General features: G+C 37.1%; 1 protein-coding gene across 3 annotated transcripts; it reads left to right on the top strand.

The window, feature by feature from the left end:
• Positions 1 to 823: 823 nt before the first annotated feature.
• Positions 824 to 25,752, top strand: Cyfip (Cytoplasmic FMR1-interacting protein Sra-1). 3 transcript variants are annotated; one of them, XM_022082548.2, is made up of 24 exons: positions 824 to 1,142; positions 1,552 to 1,723; positions 2,716 to 2,940; positions 3,689 to 3,868; positions 3,975 to 4,156; positions 5,515 to 5,845; positions 6,361 to 6,564; positions 7,084 to 7,275; positions 7,450 to 7,664; positions 8,507 to 8,637; positions 9,234 to 9,404; positions 9,844 to 9,926; positions 11,374 to 11,442; positions 16,871 to 16,944; positions 17,308 to 17,481; positions 18,007 to 18,238; positions 18,896 to 19,095; positions 20,108 to 20,241; positions 21,111 to 21,302; positions 21,462 to 21,665; positions 22,305 to 22,399; positions 22,708 to 22,946; positions 23,486 to 23,633; positions 23,933 to 25,752. In XM_022082548.2, the coding sequence occupies exons 3-24, from the start codon at positions 2,716 to 2,718 to the stop codon at positions 24,140 to 24,142; spliced, it is 3,885 nt and encodes a 1,294-aa protein (XP_021938240.1). In that variant the 5' UTR covers positions 824 to 1,142; positions 1,552 to 1,723; the 3' UTR covers positions 24,143 to 25,752. The 3 variants fall into 3 exon arrangements, with proteins under 3 accessions (XP_021938240.1, XP_021938239.1, XP_021938241.1); XM_022082547.2 differs by lacking the exon at positions 1,552 to 1,723 and having other exon boundaries at positions 825 to 1,142; XM_022082549.2 differs by lacking the exons at positions 1,552 to 1,723; positions 11,374 to 11,442 and having other exon boundaries at positions 825 to 1,142.
• Positions 25,753 to 25,826: the final 74 nt, after the last annotated feature.

Raw genomic sequence — 25,826 nt, 5'->3', positions numbered from 1 at the left:
GCAGGAAAGCCATGTTGTGAAAAGTACTTTACACTGTATCAACATGTATTTCATGCCTCTTTCCAGAGAATGTACAACAGTTTGAAACTTAATGTTTATTTCTCCAAGTTGACAACAGGACAGGACCATGATGTGACATCATCCACAACATTAAGCACTGTCTTCATTATGGAGACCTCAAACTGTACAGTAGATCAATTTTATGTGCAGGGAAATCCATAGTAGCTGCAGAGCATGAAATGCAAAGAGTTGGATCAGGATTACATCCCACTGTACACCTACACCCCATGCCCCCCAGAACAGTCACCGTGAATACAGCCTTCATTTTCATACACACTCACACAGGTTTCCATTTAAAGATAAAATGTTCATTTGAAGCCTATATCATCACTTAGGGAGAGGATTTTTTTGTATGTAAGGGGACCATTTCAGCATTCAAGAAGGTAGGGTCAATAAGTTCCCATCATAATACTAAGAGGTTTTGTTCTAAATGCCCATGCACCAACTGAGGATAAATGTAATGATACAAGCAACAGCTTTGATGACAAAACTAGGATGTGTATGTAATCAATTTCATAAGTACCATATAAAAGTTCTGTTCAGATATTTCAGTGCAATGTGCATATTTAAATGGTGTGTCATGCGTAACGTCATTAGTGATTTACCGAATTAATCGTGCTGCCATCTGTCAATGGACATCATGAACTGCTTAACATCCACGGAACGTACGTTGATGACATCGCCCTATTGACATTTATATGTAATCATTCGTTATCACCGCTCTCAAAATATTTAGAAGTCGTGTAGAATTGCTCAACCTCCACATAAAATTTCATGCATATCCGTCCAGTGGTTCTCGTGTTGAGTCGGGTGGACAGACAGACAGGAACAACCCATAAATCATTCTCTTTGTGCACCTCGTGAAAAAAATGCATAATAAATAATAATATTATCAGCAATAAGAAGAGGCGTGGACTGAGAATTGAGTACATTGGTTAGCATGGAGCTGTAGTGTTGAGTGTTTATTACCTTGAGGAGGGTGTGTGATCGGAGAAGGAAGTAATGTGTGGGAGTATGGAAGCAGTTGTGAGCGATTTATTAATTTCGTTTTAAGAGAACAGAGTAATTCAGAAACTGGACATGTAAGTATGGTGTATTACTTGAAAGAACATGGAACAGTGGTTGTTAATAAAATTATGTAATGTGTCTGTTACGTTGTGTCAAATATGAAAGATTCGTGATGTTTCGAAAGTGACGTATACACACTGATGTACTTCCTGAAATGGGATGACAAAAGATCGTATTTACTGATGTTCTTATGTGATAAATTACGTAGCAAATAACTGTAATATACAAGATTTGTGTCGGAAAGGAATAATAATTCGCAGTTCCCCTCCCACCCAATCGCCTTGTGGGATTCATTTGGATTAACCTCCTCTGTCTGATATTGATCTTTATTTGCAAATGCTTTACTGTGTGCTGAGGTTGAGATGTAGTTTTTGTTATGAAACTACACCTTCTGTTTGTAATACAATTGTTTCTCCATAACAGGCTCCCTACTGATGTATTGAGACTGAAAAGTCTGTAAATAAAATTAAAGACTTAATGTGTAGATTTATGTCATGTGTCTCTCTAAGCTAATGAACCATAACCAAACGAAATTAAATTAAGCCAGACGTAACAAGGAATCAGCATTTGTGTGGCACCATACTGCAGTCTTCACGTAAGTCTTAAATTAAGAAACTGATGAGTCTGCAGCATCTTTCAAAAGTTATAATAAAACACCATTGTGAATCACATTGATAAATGTAATCAGTTATCACTGTGTAGAAAAGATGTAACATGCATCAGTGAATAAAAACCTGTAAGTGGTGATATGCAGTACAGTACAAGCAGCATTTTCTTACATTGTATTCATCTCTTTGTGGACTGGATGGATATTCTGCAGGCATGAAGTCTCTGATAAGGCTAACAGGGTATTGGATCAGCTAATGGAAGGTCAACTGATGTTAAAAAATCAATTTTAATAAAACCACTTTGTTCACCACGGCTGTTGCAGTAGCTGCTGAAACTGGTGTGTTTCCAACATACATTTCACAGGGATATAATACATTTTGTACCATACCTTCTGTAATTTCTAAAATAACATTTTGGTTTGCAACATGTAGAACCTCCAAAGTGCGTTAATTAATTCTGTAAACTGTGTTTCTGAAAATCACAAACATTCAAGTCTCAGTACAGCAGTGGTCATAGACCTCCACTGATTTTACATTCATCAAACACACATTACTCCCAAATTGAATTTTCTGAATTTTATGCGGGTACAATCTGTACAATGGAAACATTTTTAATGCCAGTGACAGTGGTCATGCAGTCTGGGGCCTTGATTATGGGTTTGAATCCTACTCAAGGCATAGATGTTTGTGCATGTCTTTATAGTGTGGTATGCTGTATAGGTAGAAGTCTTGCTATAGGCTGATCACTCATCCAAGGAGTCCTACCAAATGTCTAAATAGATCAAGAAAACCCATGTGTGAAGAGGCCAAGGACCGAAGAGCCTAGGAGGGAGACGTTTTCAGACTACCTGCAGATTTGTAATTTAATATTCATCTGTGTGTGTATTTGATTTTTGCTTTTCTATGAAAAAGAGCCTCCATGTTATGCTACATTTAAACTTGTGTGTTAAACAGGGTTCTTTTTTGTGTTTAATTTCAGATGCAGTCATCAACAATGGCTACTGAAAAGGTTACACTCACTGATGCTTTGTCAAATGTTGATGTTTTGGATGAACTTACATTACCAGACGAACAGCCATGTATTGAGGCTCAGCCATGTTCTGTGGTGTATCAAGCAAATTTTGATACAAACTTTGAAGACAGGAATGGTTTTGTCACAGGAATTGCAAAGTATATTGAAGAAGCTACTGTACACGCAAGCTTGGTGAGCTAATTTTTAGCATGTGGAACAGAAATATGCTCATGAATGATAGTAGAATTTTTTTAAAGTGTCTGTCTAATATGATTATGCCAAATAAATTATCATTCGGGAGACCTTGTAAGAGAAGACATGCAAAATGGAGTGTTCTTTACAAATATATAAACCACTCAAAGAATTCAAAACAGTAAATGTATAATCTTTATTTATGGCATTCTTCAGTCTTAGTAAGTATTGTTTTCAGATCGTATATTGCAAAATTCTGTGAATACTGATTTTATAGACTCCAGTCATATTAAGTACGCTGTCTTACAGATCTTTCAGGGGATTTTGTGAAATCCTGCTTACTCGACAAGAGTTCTTGGGTTAAAAGAAGTAAAATCAGAACCATTTTAAAATTTGAGTGGGGAAAGTTCTAGTTTCTCAGTGTAGTCACATCAAAACTTCATGCACACTCTTTAATGGTTCCATAACATGCCCTGTAGGCATGGCACGTGTGCATGTCCGTGAGACTTCCTGCAACTACGTGTCGTCGGAGATTCGCCTCTTTTCGTAAAGAAGGTAGAAAAGGCTTTTGAGAATTATGTTTTGTAAACCTGTAACCAGCCAACGACATTTTGTATTTGGAAAGATAACAAATGAAGTGTGAATAAATGTGGAATTTTTCCATGATATTTTGTCATGTGTCACTGTGTTTAATATGTACGTTACAGTTTATCCGTATTTTTAGTAACTAATATTCCTGCGCACACAGAATGAGCTTCTTGAGGAGGGTTTAGTTCATGCTGTAATGTTGTACACGTGGCGGTGCTGCTCACGCGCCATTCCTCAGCCGAAATCAAATGAGCAGCCAAATCGTGTCGAGATATACGAGAAGACAGTAGAGGTTTTAGCACCGGAGGTAAACAAACTTCTGAACTTCATGTATTTCCAGGTGAGTGGAAGGAAAATATTCATATTTGTGAGTGGATTTTATAACAAAAAATTATTGCCGAGTATGTTATCTTATTACTGTATAAGGATCGTAATTTCTCTTACAGCGGAAAGCTATTGAGAGGTTCTCTGCAGAAGTAAAAAGGTTATGTCATCAAGAAAAAAGAAAAGATTTTGTTTCAGAAGCTTACCTCCTGACACTTGGCAAGTTTATCAATATGTTTGCCGTTTTGGACGAGCTCAAGAATATGAAATCCAGTGTCAAGAATGATTATTCAACGTACAGGCGGTAAGTTTATGTCTTAATTGCCGTGTGATTTCTCTGTTTAAAAAGACGAGGATTTTTAAATGAAATTGAAAACTTATTTTATTTATTTTTATCATCCAAAAATGTGAATATTTTCCCGCATTTCAGAACAGAAGTTGTATGTGATTTATATTACCATCAAAGTGGAAACAATTTAAAGAAATGTTTTTTATGTATATTTTTTCAGTGTATCCTACTGTATCATGACAGTCTTTTTTTTCCCTCCCCACTTGTTGACATAGTTCCAGTATTTATCAGTTGGCATCTGTAGTTGTTCTTGTGAAGTTAGAACAAATACAGGTATCATATTTGAACACATCTTTTTATTTTTCAGACAAATTCAATTTATGTGACAGGTTAGTTTAATACAACACATTAGTTTTGCGGTAGCAGACAATGTGAGTGTGTGGGAAATAGGCTGGAATATGTAACCATTGTACAGTAAACCCTCCGTTGGTACAGGTTTTTCCAATATGCACTCAATTATGCAGATGAAAATAAATGTGAACAATTGTTTGCTGAAATGGAAATTTTGATTATATGTGGTCTGCAATCGCACTGTAGTAGCATATAAAAATAGTTTAAAAATTTATAGATGGTTTAGCTTTTCATATAAATTTGTATAACCAACTTTGTTATAAGTAGAATTTGAGGTTTTCATGGCGGTGAGTATGAAGATGGCTGTCTTCTGGGTTGTAGTGCCATACAATATGAAGTTGGTCCAGCACGGATTCACAGAGAACACAGGTTTTGAGGAATGTATAACCCACATTGGGACTAAGGTTTGCTGTATTGTAAAGTTCTACTTCTGCAAATTTTGTTTGGCATAGTTTCAAATTTGATAAATATAAAATAAAAATTAATCAATCATAAATAAATTGATTGCATGGTTGACGGATTTTTTCTTAACCGAAACACTCTGATTTAAATACCCCTCTACATGCACAGAAAAATGGCAGACTTCCCTTTCCTTATATAATAAATTGTGTGTTTTGAAATGTTTTGCAATGTCCGTGAATCAGCATCAGAAGCAAGGGATTTTGAAGTTGTGTGTTTCTACAGGTTGTAAATACAAGAACCTGTATGAATGATTATATACAGTGACCAAAGCTCGTCCAAAGGTTTTAAGGCCGTGCTTATTGGATAAGTATTATTGTTTATTGACAGACTCAATCTTAAACCATAAGCACCTTAAATTTCCTAGCATTTCAAGTTTTCCACCCATACATTATCTTGTGCCTTCAGAAATACAAAATAGAAGGTTTATCATTTTAATTTTTACTTCACGACGATACTAAATGTCTCACTTTTATGTCAAAAGTGTCTGTTGTCTGTTGCAGGGCAGCACAGTTCTTGAAAGTGATGGCAGATTCGCAGACCCTTCAAGAGTCCCAGAACCTTTCCATGTTCTTAGCAACACAGAATAAGATTCGAGATACTGTGAAAGAAAATTTGGAAAAAATTCCTGGCTATGAAGAGTTGCTGGCAGATGTGGTCAACATATGCGTTCACATGTTTGAAACGAAAATGTATCTGACTCCTACTGAGAAACACATGTTGGTTAAAGTAATGGGGTTTGGCCTCTTTCTTATGGACAGTGAACTCTGTAACATAAACAAACTTGATCAGAAGAAGAAACTGAAACTTGAGAAGATAGACCGAATTTTCAAGGTAAATGAATTTTATTTTTGGCCGATTCTCTAAATGTTTCTGACAGTAGTTGATTCATTGAACTGCACACTTTTTTTTACATTGTCCAAGGGGAGTTTATTGAATTCAGTTGCCGGAAATCTCGAAGTCACATACTGACATGTTTATGTTTCCCTCCCTCCCACCCTGAAATTAATGGCTGTGATAAAAGTTGAACCCAGAAACCTTTAAATACTAAACTTGTATACCAGTCACTAGACTACCGGTTGGTTGTTGTGCTTCCCGTTTGCACGTAACATCTATGATGATTCCTTATAAAACAGAACTGTATATTAGGAATAAACAAACCCCAGCCATGAAATTCAAAACTAGTCATTTCAGTGACTGTCTTTTCCTGCTCATATTCAAAACACAATGAAATATATTTAATAAAATTTGAAAATATTTTAATGTCCATTTTATTGATATCTTATGATGTAGTGGAATTATAAAAGCATTTAACTGCATACTGTGATAAGAATTTGATTCATTTACAGAATCTGGAGGTGGTTCCTTTGTTTGGTGATATGCAAATTGCTCCATTCAATTACATAAAGCGTAGTAAACATTTTGATCCTTCTAAGTGGCCTCTGTCCAGCTCCAATAGCATCAGTCCTCAAGCAGATCTCATGGTGCATTTGCCACAGATACGAGAAGATCACGTCAAATACATCAGTGAATTGGCACGGTACAGTAATGAGGTGAGTTCTGTTCTACCTGTCATGCTTTAGCGAACATGTGGCAAATGCAGGTTCGTTTGTTGCACCATCTTACATATCCGGCCCATTTTAACCTACTTCATGTCACTAGTCTAACAATACTGGGTGATCTGTATAATTCACAGAGTTAAAACCAACTTAACTTAATTCTTAGTGGTGGCATTTTCTCCACGAGGAGTACAATGGCCAGGAACCAAACCGTGTGTTTACCCACAACTCTAGTTTGCGGGTAGAAGGAAAATAAGCACATACAGCACATAAATTGATGACATTATTGATGTAGCGACTAAGACGGCAAGCTACAAAAGTATTTCCACTGGGAAATTTTGTGTAAGCATGGACACTATATGCTTTCTTAACTGCTATCCGTCTGAACCCCTGCTTTTTGTAATGGATCTGGGATGCACAGTTTCATCCTGACCACTGTAATAGTTGTCCCTTCGTGACTTGGGCATCGTTACTGTAAGCGAATGTCAGAGTTACCACAGAAATCTCTTACAGGTTACTACAACATACAAGGAGACTCGTAGTGACGCAGAGAATAAAGAGACAGCGGATCTAGCACTCCGCGGCCTGCAGTTGCTTTCTGAATGGACCAGTGTTGTTACAGAACTGTACTCATGGAAACTTCTTCATCCCACAGATCACCATCAAAACAAAGACTGTCCTCAGGAGGCTGAGGAATATGAGAGAGTATGTATGTGGTGACAATATCAGTTTTTGCGTGTTTATTCCAAAATATACGTGGTATGATCCTTGGGTACTGTGGTACCTTTAGCTAATGAATTACGCAAGTTCTTACAGTTACAGTAATGCAAATTAAAATGTTACAAATTTGAATCAGTGTTTTGATATCCTTTGTTACAGGCCACAAGGTATAATTATACAGATGAAGAAAAGTTTGCCTTGATCGAAGTAATAGCCATGATCAAAGGCTTGCAAGTTCTTATGGCACGGATGGAAACCGTATTTACTGATGCTATCCGTCGCAATATCTATGCTGAGCTGCAGGATTTTATACAACTTTTGCTACGTGAACCACTCCGCAAAGCCATAAAAAACAAAAAGGATCTTATTAGGAGGTTAGTATGTCTTTGAAATTATCTGAATGATCTGATGCTTTGGCTTCAGTACCCCGAGGACGAATATGGGTCTTCGAAACATTGGTGTTTTCACCTTTCAGCCACCTGACATGGCTGGTAACTCAAGAATAATTCATTTTGGTATTATCTGGTCAGTATTTGTTTAATTGCATTTCTTCGTAATACAGTTTAGTGACTTCTAACATGGCATAAGCACTTTCTTCTGAGTCCTGTTCATTTCACCATACGTAATAATCCTCTTGTACCTTTTAGCAATAATTATCCTCTGCAGCTAATTAAGAAATGTCATTAATATCCTTAGAATAATCTGACATTTCCAGTCTCAGCTAGTAGCGTACTGCATAAGGTGGTCAAAATTCCGGGTCTATTCCTAGATCAGTGTTACATTTGATTTTATAAAATGATGTCAGTACGAGTTATGTTACGCAGATCAGAATGCTGAACTTAAGAATGGAAAGGTATTCTGCAATGGAGTTCACATAATTTGTAAATGTGTTTGTCTTTAACTATGTTTTCTGTCTCATAGGCATTTGTTATTGATTTATTACAAATACAAATTTGTTATTTGAAAGCTAATTACACTGCACAGTCATAAATTATTTCTTCATATATATAATTAAATTTACACCAAAAAATGTTTCAAATAAGGTATGTGGATCTTAATGAGATGTATATTTTATATTTATAACAACCTAGATGTCTGTGGATTTGGTGCAAAGACCAGTTTTAAGACTAGCTCTGTTTAAATACGATCTTAAAAATTACGTTAGGGGCTGTAACAGGCCAGTAGAGTAATCCATGAGGGTGACTGATTATTGCAGTATCATTGTGTCTGTGCGTGAAACCTGCGCTGATTGGCAACGAGGTGTCGAGCCACAAGCGGACCCAGCGTTAAAGGGCAAGAAAGACCCAGACAATGGTTTTGGCATTAAAGTACCTCGCAGAAATGTTGGTAAGTTCCGTATTGTATTTCATCTGGTTTGTGTAATAATATATTTAATTATTTGTGTCTAGACATGCAATCTTTAACTAACCCGTGTCGTATCTAGTGTATCCTTGTCGGATATGGACTGTTTCGGCACAATTTAATAAGTTTTGTATTGCCCTTTGCATTTACTTTTTGCTTATGCACAGGAAAAATATGCTTCCTCGCTGTTCACATTAGTACTTGCTTGTCAAGTAGCCATGAACTGACTAGATACGTTATTAATTATATTCTTTAATCCCGTTTAGCCTCCAGTAACTCAAAGTGCTTCCCATTCTTTATTTAGTTAATTCATTTCTTCGCACCTTTTATTATTATTTGAGTTAATTGTATTTATTTATTTATAAACATGTAAGTCTGTTTTATATTCTGTGAACTTTACTTTTCTCCTAAGTTCTTAAGTTTACCAAACAACATATTTTCCAGGCATAACCCATAATTTTGTAAGTTTTGACTATATTTAAAATGTGAATCCTTCTTTCTCAATTGTGATTCATATTAGGACATAACTTATATACAAATTCAGTTTTCCATTTTTCTCGTATCTGATTTTATTTGTGTAGGGCCCTCATCCACTCAATTATACATGGTGAGAACCATGTTGGAGTCATTGATTGCAGACAAGTCTGGTGGTAAACGGACTTTACGCAAGGATATTGATGGTCAGTACTTGGTACAGATTGATCAATTCCACAAGACATCGTTCTACTGGAATTACATGCTGGCGTTCAGTGGTGAGTTGTGGAGATCTCAGTTTTAATCTTATACTGTATTGCTGTATTGGTGGGGTGTTCTTTGACATTGAAAAAGCCTATGACGCAGCTCGGCGATATGGGATATAGATCCAAATCTCTCCCAGCCATAGAACAATAATTCCAGCTAACCATCATCTGGTTGTCACTGTGGAGTAAGGATAATAGTTTTAAATTTTTGTTTGCGAAGACCGCTTATATCCATTTCAGCAGACTTCGAGGTGTGTTTCCCTACCCAAACCACTTTTCCTCTTTCATAAATGGAGACTGTCAGATTTCTAGGGTTTGTTTTAGATAGACACATGACGTGGGAACCACACATTGTAAGTGAATATTTCATTTGTATCGAAAAGTATTTAAACTTTGAATAACATTTGACCAAGTCTCCAGATCTGGTACAAGAAAAGGTTTTTATTTCTAGCCTCCTTGCAAGACTGCTGTGACCTGTCCCAGCTGTGGTATCGAGAGTTCTATCTTGAGATGACCATGGGTCGTAGAATACAGGTAAGCGGAGAATGCTCTCTCTGTTAGAAGACAAGACTATGGTGCACTGTGTGGGATTACCAGTATATTAATATTAAGTTTAATATTATGATTGCCAAGAAATTTAGTGTGGGCTTTTGGTGTGGTTTAGAAAAGATGTACCTTTGGCCTTTTTTAGTATTTCTTCTCTGATGATATTTGTTATAAACTGAATGTTATTTTGTAGATGTATTGTATGTAATTTTTGTAATCACTGTTTTCGTAGTGGTGAGATGTATTAAGCCAGTCATTAAATTGACTGTCTGTGGACTGGATCACTGGGAGTTTGATCCTCAGTAGGTATTACGGTAATTTTTCTCTTCTCCACCATGTCCAGTACAGGTCTGGGGCCACCCAGCCTCCTATCCAATGGGTACCAGGATGACTGTGGGTGTAAAGGAAGCCAGAGAATAAAGCTGACCACTCCATCTAATGCTGAGTTTTTAGAATGTGTGAGGCTTCTTTCTCTGTATGCCTTTTGTCTTTACGACGTGGTAGCCGGGTAAACACACAGAGATAACTTGGTAGTTTAAATGCGGTGACGGCAATGGGTGGTTCTCTGAAAACAAACTTGCTGCATATTACAGTTGACATTATAAACAATATTTTCTTCTTAACTATACAGAATCTTTATAAAATAATTAATTATACAGAGTGCTTATAAAATAAGTATATTTTGTACAGAATGACATGGGGATGCCAAACTGAACCAAAACATGTTTTATAAAATATGTCTGGAAATTCTTTGCAATGAAACTATATCTGCCTCATTTTCTCTGCAAGAATGAAATAAAGGATGAAGATTTATGATGTTTTATTGTGTCAGCCTATATGTGCTAGAATACTGCAGTTCTGAAGACCTGTGTTGTGTGTAGGATGCAGTGGTTAATCTTTGTCACATGGTCACATGTCATGGTGTGTATGATCGTATCTGTGCCGAGTGTGTTTAAGAACTTGCATAAACAGTATCTTATATAAGACAGTAGATACAATGAAAACCTACATTAACTTGTCGCAACTATTATCACACTTATGGATCTTAGAGAATGAGACAGCTTTAATTGCTTCATAAAATTATGCCAACTTGACTAAAACCTTTTGACTCAGTCTGGCACTTCATTTCATTCTGTAAAAGGAGCAACAGCTTATTTATTAAGCACACTGAACGTACTTATTTTTGTGGTCTACACTGTGTCTGATACTAATAATATGTTATATTGGACGCAGCAGTTGGCTGTTGTCATATTACAGCTGGAATACAGTTTTCTTGAAGGAAGTGCTGTAATTTTCTGAAATTTGCAAAGAGTTTTTGGTGTCATCACAAGCAGACAGTAGTAACAGAATGCAAATTGAATATTTTGCGTGTGTATGGTACGCACTAGGTTGTATAATGGTGCTGGTGTCTTGTTTTGTTATTGGCGCGGAATAGAAGTGTACTGTGAGACATCAACATAATGAAGAATGCAGTGACCTCATCACCATGGAGAAACGTATCCAGGTAGACCATCCATCCATTTGTCTCATTCAAAAAGTAATCCTGTGGTTAAAAGTCAACAACCTGTGAAATTTTAGAAAACTTGAGACTGTTTACAGAAATTTTATAATATTCGCTTGATGGAAAGTAACGGATTTTTGGTTAGTTTTGTTCAGTGTCGTTACAGTCACGTGTTGTTCTGTATCATTGAAGTATCTCAGACTATAAACTGTGATGTTTAAATAAAATTCCAGCTTGTCTTTGCTGTCATCGAGGTTGGGGTAAATTGTATGGGAACCAAGAGAAATAAATTTATACAAATTGTAGCAGTTTGATTCAAATTAGAGGCATGCACCTGGAGCACTTTTTGATTGCACCAAAATTGATATGATTTACATCATTTTATTGAAACCAAAGACATGCCACTTTGCTTTTTCATTTTAACCCACATTATATAATAAGTGTTTTTGTTGAAAACAAAATATAAAACTTGTCATTTCCATTTAAACCAAATGCTTATCATGAAAGCAGTTTCAGTGAAAAAACAGCATTAACCAATTCAACTCACCGCTGAATGGAAGCAGAGAAAGCTGAAACATAATTTTATCTAATTCAGTGTATAGCTTGAGATGGCTTTACTGAAAATCATAATCCATATATCGCACTTCGTTCTTTGGATATTACTTTCTGACTTGAATTCATTTCAATACTCAGGATGTTTACTATTACTGGTACACATCTAAGGACTGTGGCCAAAGTTCCAGTGCTGTTTCATTTCTAATTTAGGTTGCCATTGTGTCCCGCGCCGTGGCCGCGCGGTCTGAGGCATCATGCTTCGGACCGGCGATACGGAATGCGCGCTGGTTCGAGTCTCGGGGGAAAAGAAATTTTCTCACGAGCTTTCGACCGGTGTATGGGACCGGTGCCAACCCAGCATCGTGAGGAAATTGGGGAGCTACAATGAGTAGCGTAATCCAGTCAGGAAAACTAGCAATGGCTGGGGGTTCATCGTGCTGACCACACGTCACCCTATATCTGGTTGGATGATCGTTCACCTCTGCTTAGGCATGTGAACGTGAGGACAGCAGTCAAGCTAGTCGGCTTTGGCTCTCTGAAGCTGTTAAGCCATGGATTTAATTTAATTTAATTTAATTGTGTGGTAGAGTCAGTATCTCTGCATGTTGACTTTTTTGACACAGGATTGCTACTGTCAGCATCCCATGCTCCGGGTTTCTCGTGTTATGTTACTTGTATGTTGTTTATTAGTTGGCATGTTTGCTGAAATTGATTTTCTGGATGGCTGGTTGCTTAGTTTCTGTATTGCAGCCGCTGCACAGCTGGCCTGGATTTTTTTGTGCTCTGCTGTACCAAAGTGTGTTGTGTTTTGTTATGTTATGTCATGTTTAGTATAATTCACTAATGGCAGTATTAATTCTGATATCAGATATGTAGTACATCTGTCTCATAGGATGGTGGAAGGTATGAACACATAGTATATTTATAGAACACGGTCTAACATATGATACAGTAGATCTGAACTTTCATCTTTCCGTGTAGCTTAACTTGAGCTGGTAGTTGGTAGATATTGTGGTTACTTTGAATATGGGCTGCATTACATGATGTGTGCTAGCAGTCGGCTGTAACTCACTGGTGGAGTACAGAAGTTGAAGTTTAAAGCATTTTCTCTAATTAAGAAATGTAAACAGCTTAACTTGGAAACAAGAATGAAACGCAGTAGTTTGTTTAAATATGAATTGTTTTCTTCGCATATTATTTTGTTCTATTCTGTGCTTCCGGTCTCGCGCCGTAGCCGCGCGGTCTGAGGCATCATGCTTCAGACCGGTGATACGGAATGCGCGCTGGTTCGAGTCTCGGGGAAGAAGAAATTTTCTCATGAGCTTTCGACCAGTGTATGGGACCGGTGCCAACCCAGCATCGTGAGGAAATTGGGGAGCTACAATGGGTAGCGTAATCCGGTCAGGAAAACTAGCAATGGCTGGGGGTTCGTCGTGCTGACCACACGTCACCCTGTATCTGGTTGGATGAGCGTTCACCTCTGCTTAGGCATGTGAACGTGAGGCCAGCAGGCAAGCTAGTTGGCTTTGGCTCTCTGGAGCTGTTACGCCACGGATTATTATTATTATTCTGTGCTTCCTGTGGTTTATCTTAGAAGGAAAATTCCGATCTAACTCAAAGATTCTGTTACTAGAAGACGAAAGAAATAAAGCAATACAACTGAAGGAGGGTACATATTTCATATGAATGTTTACGTTTGTATTTGTATTGTACAATGTATTTTTGTTTTATCTGTAAGTGTTAAACAGAAACTTGTCTGAAATTAAGAAAAGTTTAGGTCCTTGGGGATTTCTTTATAGGTTTGTTTTACTGTACTTCCGTTGAAACATACTACCATAATAACTGCAGTAAAATCTTTTCATTTGAAATTGTGTCAGAGAGATTGGAGTGAAGTTGAATTAGTTGTTAGGGTTTATTTAATTTTGTTTCTGTAAAATAAGTTAATAAACTGAAATTACCTGTTTTCTGTTAAAAATTATGCATGACTAAATATTAATAAAAAATTACAGTTTTAAATGTGCAAATAATTTTTATGCATTACCAGGAAGGAACAAATTGAAAGAATGAGCTCTTACAGGATCTGAAAAAATATGTATGTAGTATTAAACCGGAGGAATGAGACACACAAACCGCAGTACAGGTGAAAGGATTGTGTTTTCTACTTATTGTAAAAGACAATTTACATCTAATATGATGATGAATTATGCATGATTTTGCTGCCATTATTGATCTTGTTATGCTGTGGGTACTTTGGATTTTTTGTGTGCCTTTACCTACAGGAAATATCACATTTCAAGAACATAACTTTCTTGTCTTTGGCTAATAAAATTGTCTAAACAGTATATACAGAGGTTGAAATATGTGTATTAAATATTGTATAATTTGAAGAGCTGTGCTTCATCTGAAATGTAATATTTCCGTTTATTATATACAAGGTTATTACAGTGGAGTATAAAATTATCATCATTTATTTTGGACACACTGACATTCCTGCACAAATGATCAGTAGAAACAGTAACTGAGTAATTTCTTTTTAACTCAGAATTAGCTCGATTGGTAATTCTTATAAAATGAAAATGATCCTGAAGTCTCCCCTCCCCCCCCCCCCCAGATTTTCTGTTAATTTTATAAAATGACTTCACAAACTCGTTGTTTTGGCCATCAAGCCCAGTTGGTATTGGTTGGACGCAGACAAAATATTTTATTAATGCTTAAGAAAAGGGCTAAAGGGGTTGAATCCCAAGATTTAGAGAGCCATGGCTTAACTTTTACACTGCCATTCTATTTTCCAGGAAGTGTTTATATCCTGTTAGAAACATTTTGTGGGTTGTGCCATAGGTCATGCAGCTAGATGCTGAATTGTCATCACTGAGACCCAGGCCCAATCCCAATGGACTTAAAGTGAGATTAATGATGGACAGAGCGGTATTAGAGCAGGTTTTTACAAGTTCTTCAGTCTTCCACTCTTCCTCCATACTTGTCTGTCACCACCCGATGAGTTGTGCCGTGGCCCTGACTAAGCAGCACATTACTGTAGCCTTGGTTCTAAGTTTTTGAGTTTGTAGGAAAATTAGGTTGTTCGTTGTTAAGTTTCAAGCAACCTTATATATATTTTGTACAGAATGTCCAAGAATGTGTGCCCACAGACCTAACCACACGAATCCTAATGAAATTTTTAAATGAAAATGTTCAAGAAAATTTGTAAAGATAATGTATATGCAATATACATTATCTATATGGTATTTCTTGAATAGTGGAATACCTATTAGTTGTTCAGTCAGGAAGATTCTGTGCCATAAGTTAGAAGCTTAGCAGTAATAAAAATTACATTTAATAGATGCCAAATTCTCTGTCATTATGGAACATGGAGTTTATCATCACCAGAAAAGCCTGCAAACATTGCTATCAAAGAAAATAGACATCCGGATTTCATGTGATTATAATAATGTTTGCAGGCGTTCGTGGTGTTGGTGATGAAGGTGAACATTCATGTTCCATGTTGGCAGACGTTCTTTAACAGTTAAGTATCGCTTCGTTGCTCACTGTGTATTGCACTGTACCACAGAACTGGGTGGGGCAGTATTATGTTTGCAGTATTGGCAGCTGTTAAACACTTGATGTAGCTGTCAAAAATTCTGACACTATTTCTTCTGTTAACAATTTGGCTTCCTAGTATGTTGTTAATGTTGCATGGTGTTTGTATTGTAACAGTTTGTACTACCCTGCATACTGTTTTAATATGTGATGTTTTATTTGAAACATGGTTATTGTTTAGTCTTTATCTCTGTTGAAGTATAAATTAACAGTGGAAGAGTACATATACTATGTTTCTAAATAGGCTGTGTCATACAGCCCTCTTACGTATTGAAAAATTTTACTTTGTGCCAGCCTTATATCTAAACATAAATATTTTTAACCTAGCCTGTGTAAAATTACAGGATTTGTGTCATAATTTTTATAATATTTTAGATTTCAAGTTATTTTATGTGTTGTTTAATTTGAGCTGTTCGTAACCTGCAAGAGTTATGTAGTAGAATGATTTTGATTGCTTGATTCTTGTTTTAATGATGATTTAATCTGTAACTTGAGACAGCAAACTCTATTACTTGGACAGGCCCTTGCAGCAAGTAGTTTTGGGTCAGAAAGAAAGGGCTCTGTCTCCATGTTGAATTAAGCTCGTCTTTCAAGTATTAGGCTTTGAGGTACACGAACAATTTCCATTCTTTTCATTTAAATACTGTGGAATGTTGTTAAATTTAGCAGAAAGCAGAAAATCGGGATTAAAGTTGAGAGACTAGAGTCAGACTGCTATCTGTGATTCCTTATTATGCTAAATTTTTTATCACAGTATAATTTAAATATATCTCAAAATACTTAGGCCCTTGTGTGAAGTTCAGTTTATATCAGAATTTAGTTAACTCAGTAAAGTTTAATGCCATAACTCATTCTTCCAAAGGAGAACTTTATTAATGCAGAAAGTACATTTGTCGACACAGCAGTACTTTACCTTATATGGCTTGTATTAGGTAGGTATGGAATTCAGATCTTGGATAGTATACCAGCTAAATACTCTCCCTATTTCTGTTTGAGTTTACGTACATAATCATCCATTCTTCTTATTCAGTGCCAAATAATGTCTTTAGTTGACACATTGTCATTAAAACTCACAAACAGAGCATGTGAACAGACATTCCAAAGGTAATATTGCCACTCACAATTTTTAAATATGCTGAATAATGCACGATATTGCCTATTTACGGCACAGCATGAAGTATGTGGGGTTGTACATGAAAGCAGATACCTCTATACTTGATGTTTTTGTTACATATTGTAACAAATGGATCAATATTTGTTATGAATTGATTCTCATTTGCAGTTTCCCATCGAGATGTCGATGCCATGGATTCTCACTGATCACATCCTCAGAACAAAAGAACCATCCATGATGGAGTAAGTGATATTAGAATGATGTTTTTTCACCTTACCTTCAGAGAACTTTTACTGTTTGATTCAGTGTTCCTTTATATGACCTGTTCACCCGTCTAGAGAATACAAAGGTTTACCTTTAATGCCCATGCAGGACTATAAGAAATCGGTTGATTTTGCGAAGGAACGAACCAAACCAGCATAAAAAAATGGCTTAATTTGTGGCTGTCAAATGCATATTATCTGACAACATTCAAAGGAAAGAATTTATTGTGCTCTAAAAGAGCGTAAGTTAACTATAGGTAGATTTATCTTACAGTTAGCATGGGTTTGTCCATGAATAGATGTAAAACTGTTCATAATATGATTTACGTGCAATATGTACAGGTATGTGCTGTACCCACTGGACCTCTACAATGACAGCGCAGTATACGCCCTCACAGTGTTTCGCAAGCAATTCCTCTATGATGAAGTGGAAGCTGAAGTTAATCTTTGTTTTGATCAGTTTGTCTACAAGCTCAGTGAACAGATTTTTGCCCACTACAAGCAACTAGCAGCCAGGTAAATAATAGAATAATAGGTTTTGTTCTGTAAAGGTAAGTATTTTTTTTAATGACGAGCTTTTCTTTTATTTCCCTTCTCATAATATTTTAGGATTTATACAAAATGTTGATTGGGAACCCACAAGAGAAGAGCCCAGTTGTAAGACGTAGGTGTAGATAGGAGGATAATATTAATATTTATCTTACAGAAATGTGTTGTGAAGATATAAACCACATTTAACTGGCTTATATATAGTCCAATAGACAGGTTTTGTTTCCACAATGTTTGTGTTCCCTGATTAAGTTTCATGATCAGCTGAAAAAATATTAACTGCTGAAGGAAAGTCCTATACCGTGTAGTTTGTCAGGTAGGTAGGTAGTTACCTTGAATTTTGTCACCTGAGTAACTATCACCACTAATCGACATTACTGCTGGGGTGAAATATACGTAAATCATTGCAATCCAGCAACAAGTTCGCCATTTGCTTTTATTCAGTGAGTGTTTCAGAGTTTTGTGTCCTAAATAATCTATTGCTTTCTTCAGCATCTTGCTGGACAAACGTTTCCGGGTGGAGTGCGTGGCGTTAGGGACATACTTGCTGCCTTATCCTCGAGCAAATCGTTACGAAACGCTTCTAAAACAGAGACATGTTCAGCTGTTGGGCCGTTCTATTGACCTCAACAAGCTGATTACCCAGCGCATCAATGCTGATATGCAGAAATCATTGGATCTAGCAGTCAGCAAGTTTGAAGCAGGTGACATCACAGGGATTGTGGTGAGTAATTTCTCTTGGTCTGTACGTTATTAACCATCATTTACTATGTAAATAGCAAAAATATATGGTGGCTACTAACCAGAAGGTACAGCAACAGACTAGAGGAAAAATCCTCTGGCCCTATGGGGAATTCTTCATAATGACTTCATATAGCTTGAGAGGCACTGTACACTCGTGCCATAGGTCATTAATCCAAGACGACTCTGGCATCATCTACATTGGTCAAACAGCTTGTTGTGATGGAACAGTCTCCCAATACTGCTTCTGCTTACAAGAGAGCATTTGTGAATTTAAAATCTGGAGGCAATAACTGAGTTGTTGTGCTCTGAATACTTTCCGTAAATTGTTAATTTTGATTTCAGGTTCGCATGGCACTGAGTTTGAAGATTACTATCCTCTGGGATATTGCATCATGTAGTCTGGTAGAAATTTACAACTGTTTGATACGTGCTGGAGGCATTAAACACCTCTGAAACAGTCAGTTTCTACCAGACTTCACGGTGCAGTATCCCAGAAGACAGTCATCTTCATTCCCAAAATTATTTGTATCTGTATCCACTGTCTCTGGTCTCTGTTTTGTGTATTTTCTCCCCTTGTAGTCTTTCGTCTTACGTGTTGTGGACACTGATAACTTCAGGAATTTGTTTTCTGTTGCAGGAATTGGATGGACTGCTGCAGGTGAACCGATTATGTCACAAATTACTGTCAAAGCATCTTGCGTTGGATGACTATGATGCCATGTTCAGAGAGGCTAATCACAATGTACTGGCTCCTTATGGTCGTATCACACTTCACGTCTTCTGGGAACTCAATTACGATTTCCTGCCAAACTACTGCTACAATGCAGCAACCAACCGGTACAGTGTAATTCTAATGCAGTGATTTTGGAACTGTGCTTTACAAATCTTGGGAAAGTGCAGAAAATATTTGGGGTTTTCCAGAAAAAATTTGTATTGACATTTTTTTTATTATTATTCCTAGACATTATTTTAAAACAAAATGCATTTATTTGGTTGGTGTTGTACTTAGTTGCTTTTACAAATGTTGCCTTTTGAGGTGTATAGTTCCACTAGGTTCCTTGCCACTTTTTTGTCTTTGCAGGTGAGGCAACTGAATTCATATATTGACCTAAAAATTATTTTTCTGGGATCGCTAGGTCTTTCCATCACTTCTTAACTGTAGTAATTTCTTTATATGTGATACTAACCTTGAGTTTGTCATATATGTCAGTATTTTTTTATCATTTATATCCAGCTAAGAGTCTTAAGAGTTTCTTTCTTTTCAGAAGAAAACATTATTTGTGAAACACTATGTAAGAATTAAGATAAAGGAGAGTGTACCAAGCAAAGTGAGAAGAGGAAAAAGTAGGGAATTTTATGAGAAAAATCTTCTGAACAAGTCTTAATTTTGGGTGTATATATTATATTCTTGTTTCAAGGCTTATGTAGAGTAATAAAGTTTGAAAAGTATTGTTTTAATGCTTGTGATAATAATAATAATGTCTGTCGTGGTTCATGACACAGTATGTGGTCTGCAGTTTTGATGTTGACTGCTCTGTGACTTCGTTTCCTCTGCGTATGTGCTAAAGAAAATATTAACGGGCAGGCCCATAGTATGGGGTTTAAATCACATATTTTAATGCAATTAAGGTTAAATGGCACCACAGTTGCATTTAAGTGGCAGTTATATTTAAACTGTTTGGTCACGGCAAAAACCACATCTTGAAGGTGATGGTAGTCAGAAGTGGATTAATTGTGCTATCTAGTCAATCACAAGGGCACCTGCTCAGTTATCCAGATTGCAATACGTAATTGTAAGAACCCTTTAGAATGAATTAAATTGTGTTTCTCTTCTTCCTTCACCCTCAAGATTTGTCAAGTGCCGTGGTATTACATTCACTCAACCAGTGCATCGGGACAAACCTCCGCAAATGGGTCATCACTATCTGTGGGGAAGCAAACAACTGAACTTGGCCTATAGCACCATATATGGACAGTATGCAGGTGAGTCAGCCTGTCCCTTATCCTTAAATAGTCGAAACGAAGTGGCAAAAAGCACATCTGCACACGGCTATGAGCTAGTAAAGATCTGGCTGTTATCAACCTCTTGTTGCGCTGTGTAGTCTGGTCGATGTTAACCAACGTTTCGGAGGTCATACTGCCTCCGTCATCAGAGTATGAAGATTTCTGTCTTCTGGGTTGTTGCGCTGTGTATTCTGGTCGATGTTTACCAACGTTTCAGAGGTCATACTGCCTCCGTCATCAGGGCGATGAGTATGAAGATTTCTGTCTTCTGGGTTGTTGCGCTGTGTAGTCTGGTCGATGTTAACCAACGTTTCAGAGGTCATACTGCCTCCGTCATCAGAGTATGAAGATTTCTGTCTCCTGGGTTGTTGCGCTGTGTAGTCTGGTCGATGTTAACCAACGTTTCAGAGGTCATACTGCCTCCATCATCAGGGCGATGAGTATGAAGATTTCTGTCTTCTGGGTTGTTGCGCTGTGTAGTCTGGTCGATGTTAACCAATGTTTCAGAGGTCGTACTGCCTCCATCATATTATTTGCTTATTTTGACACATTAAGCAGAAATTTAGGCATGAGAGAGAAAGGCACATGTACAAGGAGAGCACTTTTGGGAGAACTGAGGAGAATGCCATTCTGATGGTATTCTTATTTTTTTATGCTCGTGGCTCTGATCAAGATCAAGCCTGGAAGCACTAAACAGTAGACCAGTGGCGTGAAATTTGACTTTCATGATTAATTTTCTTTCCATTTATTTATTCTTGCATATGAACCTGTGCTGCATTGTGAAAGATGTGGAAAATTATGTTCTGATTTGAAGTGTTAAAGTAATTTAATGTTCGATGTGTCACCAGGTTTTGTGGGTGCCACCCATTTCCGGACTATGTGCCGGCTGTTGGGTTACCAAGGCATTGCAGTTGTCATGGAAGAACTGCTCAAAATAGTCAAGAGCTTGGTGCAAGGAAACCTGTTGCAGTTCACAAAAACTTTAATGGAAGCCATGCCCAAAATTTGCAAACTGCCTAGATATGACTATGGTTCTCCTGGTAAGTTATTCATCTTTTTTTATATATGTATATTACAAATATTTGTAAGCTAATAAGGCTTTGGGACAGAAAAGGTGTGTGTTCTTTAAAACGTAGTCGCCTTTGAATTAACTTCGTGGCTTAAATTCAGAAAAATATGGAGCTCACTGGAATTTTCAGGTGTGCTTGGATATTATCACGCTCAACTGAATGATATTGTCCAGTATCCAGATGCACGAACCGAGTTGTTTCATAGCTTCCGTGAATTCGGGAACACGATATTGTTCTGCCTGTTGATGGAGCAAGCGTTGTCGCAGGAAGAAGTGTGTGACCTCCTGCATGCAGCCCCATTCCAGAACATTTTACCGAGGCCATACTGCAAAGGTATGTTTGAACGCTTTTTTCAAATTAAGGAGGAAGCTGTGAATTACACAGATTTAGTTCAGTTAATGTTAGAAGCTTGTATAGAAGCACAACTGAATTAGGAAAGGTTACCAACTTGTGGATTAATTACCTGTTAGCTATTGAACGCACATGGGGTTAATACGTTAGGCAGGCTGAGGTCATACAGCTTAGCTATTAGTATCTTAGCCTTGTTCTTTTGAGGTTGAAATTGCTATTGAAAGGTTTAAAAGGTATAAATTGCCAGGTTTTGTTAAAATTCCAGCATAATTGATCCAAGATGGAAGTAAAACATTACATTCCGAGATCCATGAGTGCATTAATGCTATGTGGAATAAGGAAAGTATCTAATTTATAAAGAGGGTGATAAAATTGACCGTAGTAATTTTGGAAGAACTTGTTGTTCTTACAGTCAGTAATAACGATGCTGAATACACTGTAGCCATTCACTTATGTGATTTTGGGTATCATTTAGTTTACTTTAAAATATTCTGTATTTTAAAGGACTTGGGATGTTTTCATCTGTTGTTTTATCCCATCTTATTTTCATATTAGATTCAGTTTTATTGTTGTTATTTCCATCACTAGTGCCGAGTTAAGATTTAATTTACATTCGTGCAGATGGTGAGAAGCCTGAGACGAAACAGAAGCGACTGGAAGCCAAGTATGCAGCTCTTCAGATTGTTCCCAACATTGAGAAGCTTGGTACTCCCAAGGTATGGTTTTCTGTTTATAGTGAAATGCCATTAAAATTACTTCTGCATTCTATCAGTAATTGTGATGCCAAGCGTGGGAAAATTTGTTTATGGTAAATTGTCACTTCAAATTTCACCAAATTGAGAAGTGTTTCAGATCAAAATTGTTCTTTTCAGTGAGATGAATATTTGGTTTTGTTTGTTTTTTGTGTGCATGTGTGTGTTTTGCTTATAACTAAGTAGTATGTAGTTGCAAGATGGCAGCACATCTCTTGAAGACACGGAGGCTTGACATTTAGGGTTTATGAATGAGAATTGTATTATTTCAGCAAGCTATGATTGCACGTGAAGGTGATCTGTTGACAAGGGAGCGTCTTTGCTGTGGATTGTCCATTTTTGAAGTTGTCCTGAGTCGATTGCGCAGTTTCCTGGATGACCCCATTTGGGTTGGCCCCCCACCTGCAAATGGTGTCCTCAATGTTGATGAATGTACAGAGTTCCACAGACTGTGGTCTGCCTTGCAGTTTGTGTACTGTATTCCAGTAGGTGACACCGAATTCACTGTTGAGTAAGTGGAAGTTCAATTTTCTGTGTTCGTGAAACTTAAACTAACTTCATGGTACATTTTCTTTGTGAGCGGTTAATGTTTATTTAGCTGATTTATAAATTACTTGTTTTTTGTGGAAGATTCATCACCAGTGTTACGAGATGCTGAATAGAAACATTAATTTGTTTTTCAGACTTTGTGGATTGTTTACTGGCATAAGAGCATTTATTTACTAAATTATGCGCAGTATTTCGTAAAGTATGCAGATTGTCATGTATTGAAATAATGAGTAATATTTGTTCTGCCAGTAAAGCGACAAACTTTGGACTAGGTGGCTGGAGTTAAATTTTTGGCATGTCATTGGAATATTTCTGTTAACTAGCACAATTTCAGATGTGTCTTGAACCAACTCACGTTATGCAGTTGGTACTAGTGGCCCTTTATGCAGGAGTATTCTTTTATGAAACATGAACTGGAACGTGTCCTGATCCAGTTCATTTCCTTTCACATGTAGCTGTAAAATTATGTTCAGTCAAAACATACTTTGTACTATTCTGCAGGGAATTGTTTGGTGAAGGGCTGAACTGGGCAGGTTGCACCATGATAGTGTTGTTGGGACAGCAGCGACGCTTTGAGGCACTTGACTTCTGCTACCATATACTACGTGTGCAGCGTGTGGATGGGAAAGACGAAAATGTTAAAGGAATTGTGAGTATGAAGTTTTCTGTCTCCTGGGTTGTTGCGCTGTATAGTCTGGTCGATGTTAACCAACGTTTCAGAGGTCATACTGCCTCCGTCATCAGGGCGATGAATTGTGAGTATATTAAAATGTTGGTCTGAAGGTACCTTGTAATCTGGAGCTAATACACTCAGATTTACACCATATATTTCAGGTTCAAGATCAGCAGACCCAGCATGGGATTTTACTGCATGAAAAATATTTTGAAAATCCTAAATTTCATTAACTTGGTATTTGTTTAATGGAAATATTTTGTTTTTATTGATAGGCTCTGAAAAGGATGGTGGACCGCATTCGCCGCTTCCAAGTGCTCAATTCACAGATATTTGCAGTACTCAACAAGTTCCTGAAATCAAGTGACTCTGATGTGATGGCAGTTGAGCATGTACGATGTTTTCCTCCACCATTGCATCCTACATTGGCAGCCCAGGCCCACTATTATCGCCCTGAACATCTCCGTCAGGCTGTTCCACACTGAATTCTGGGAATCCGAAATGTGATATTTCATTATTCATCACATGTAATATTTAGAATTCATCTGCATATAACCATTTAATATTGTGTTTCCATCTCTGTGAGATGAACGTTAACAGGGCACAATCTGGGCCATGTGTAAATTTGCTCCCAAATGTTAGGGATCTCCAGGTACAAGTTCTCGAATAAATTTATTTTAATCAAATGAAGAGCACGCTCAAAACACTTAGTAAACTTGTGCTGCAAAATTACCGTCAAGGTAACTCATTGAATATCTGTTTCTGTCTTTTAAGAACTAATTTTTGGTTGTGATTGGTTTATTCAGTTACACTGACACAAAACCAATCTTGGCCCTAAAGACAACTTTCTAAGGTTAGCTTTTCAGGTGACACCAGAATTTTGTGTGGTGAAACTTTGTGGTGTGCCATCATGTATCTTTGGGTGTGTCACAGTGAAAACAGTTTGCACAACACCAGGTTAGTATAAATTGCTGGTCTGCAGACTCTTTGATCTGGGGAAGTAGTGGTCTTGGGATAAGTTGCTGGACCGCTGAGCCAGAGGCATGTAAAGATGGTTGTCTTATGGTTTGTAGTGCTGTAGGAGGACCTCTGAAATGTTAGTGAACTTCTGCCACACTGCATGGCCCTACAATCCAGAAGACAGCGATCTTCATACCACCATGAGAACCTCAAATCATGTTACAGAGGCCTCTGGTTTGAGACTGGCCAGATCCAATGTACATTTTTCTAGATCCCTTTATCTTTCCTTTTCTTTGATAAAAATTTACTCTCAAATGTGAGGAATGTCGGAGTCATATTTATCTAAAGTTTGCCAATGTCTGTTCCTGTTCATCATGCACTATATAATATTACAAATTTATATACAAATTATTGTCTTAAAACCTTTTGTAATATAACTTTGTGAACAAGTGTTTTTCTTATGGCACATTCTTGTTAGCAACTCCTTGATTAGATGGTCCAAAGATTCAATTTTATGGAACCTAATGTTCATTACTTTTCTGAAAATTCCACCATTGGACTCAACCCTACCCTGAGTTATTACTTTACATATTCACAACTCTTTGAAATCTCGTTTAATTTTATCCTCCCACCTGTGTCCAGGCGGGCTTTTCCCTTGATATTTTGAAACCAAATTCTTTGATGAATTTCTTTTTTCTCCTGTGCGCTACATGCACAACTTTTCTCATCCTTCTTGAGTTTTAACCATTAGTGAAGAGTACAAATTATAAGCTCTTTGGTATAGATTTTATCTCCCCCCCCCCCCCCTCAATATCTCTGAATCTCTCAGTATATGTTTTTTCTAATTTGGTAAAGTGTACAATTCAGCAATTACTGAATTTCAGGCCAGGTTTAGTGTCTTAAGACATTAAATGAACAGAAAGTAGAAGGAACATACACCAAGGGAGAAAATTATAAGAAACACATTACAGTCATAACTCTGACATTGAAGTATTTTATGCCTGTGCTATCTACATTCCTCCAGTATGAAATATTGTACTAATATAATTGTAATTTTATTAATTTTGCTGTAAGAATGCCAAAGGTTGGTTTAGTCGCACATTTGTACATCAATAAATCCAGTTTTAGACTGTAAGATCTGTGGATATCTTTAAGGACAAACTGATTTTTCAGTCTGTCTTTGAAACTGGTGTCATGGAATCATGTTAC

Source organism: Zootermopsis nevadensis, unplaced genomic scaffold, assembly GCF_977971745.1.
Source record: "Zootermopsis nevadensis isolate Lab colony 2312 unplaced genomic scaffold, Znev_1.0 Znev_ptg000006l, whole genome shotgun sequence".
Classification (NCBI taxonomy): Eukaryota; Metazoa; Arthropoda; class Insecta; order Blattodea; family Termopsidae; genus Zootermopsis; species Zootermopsis nevadensis.
This window is presented reverse-complemented; position numbering and strand designations above follow the sequence as displayed.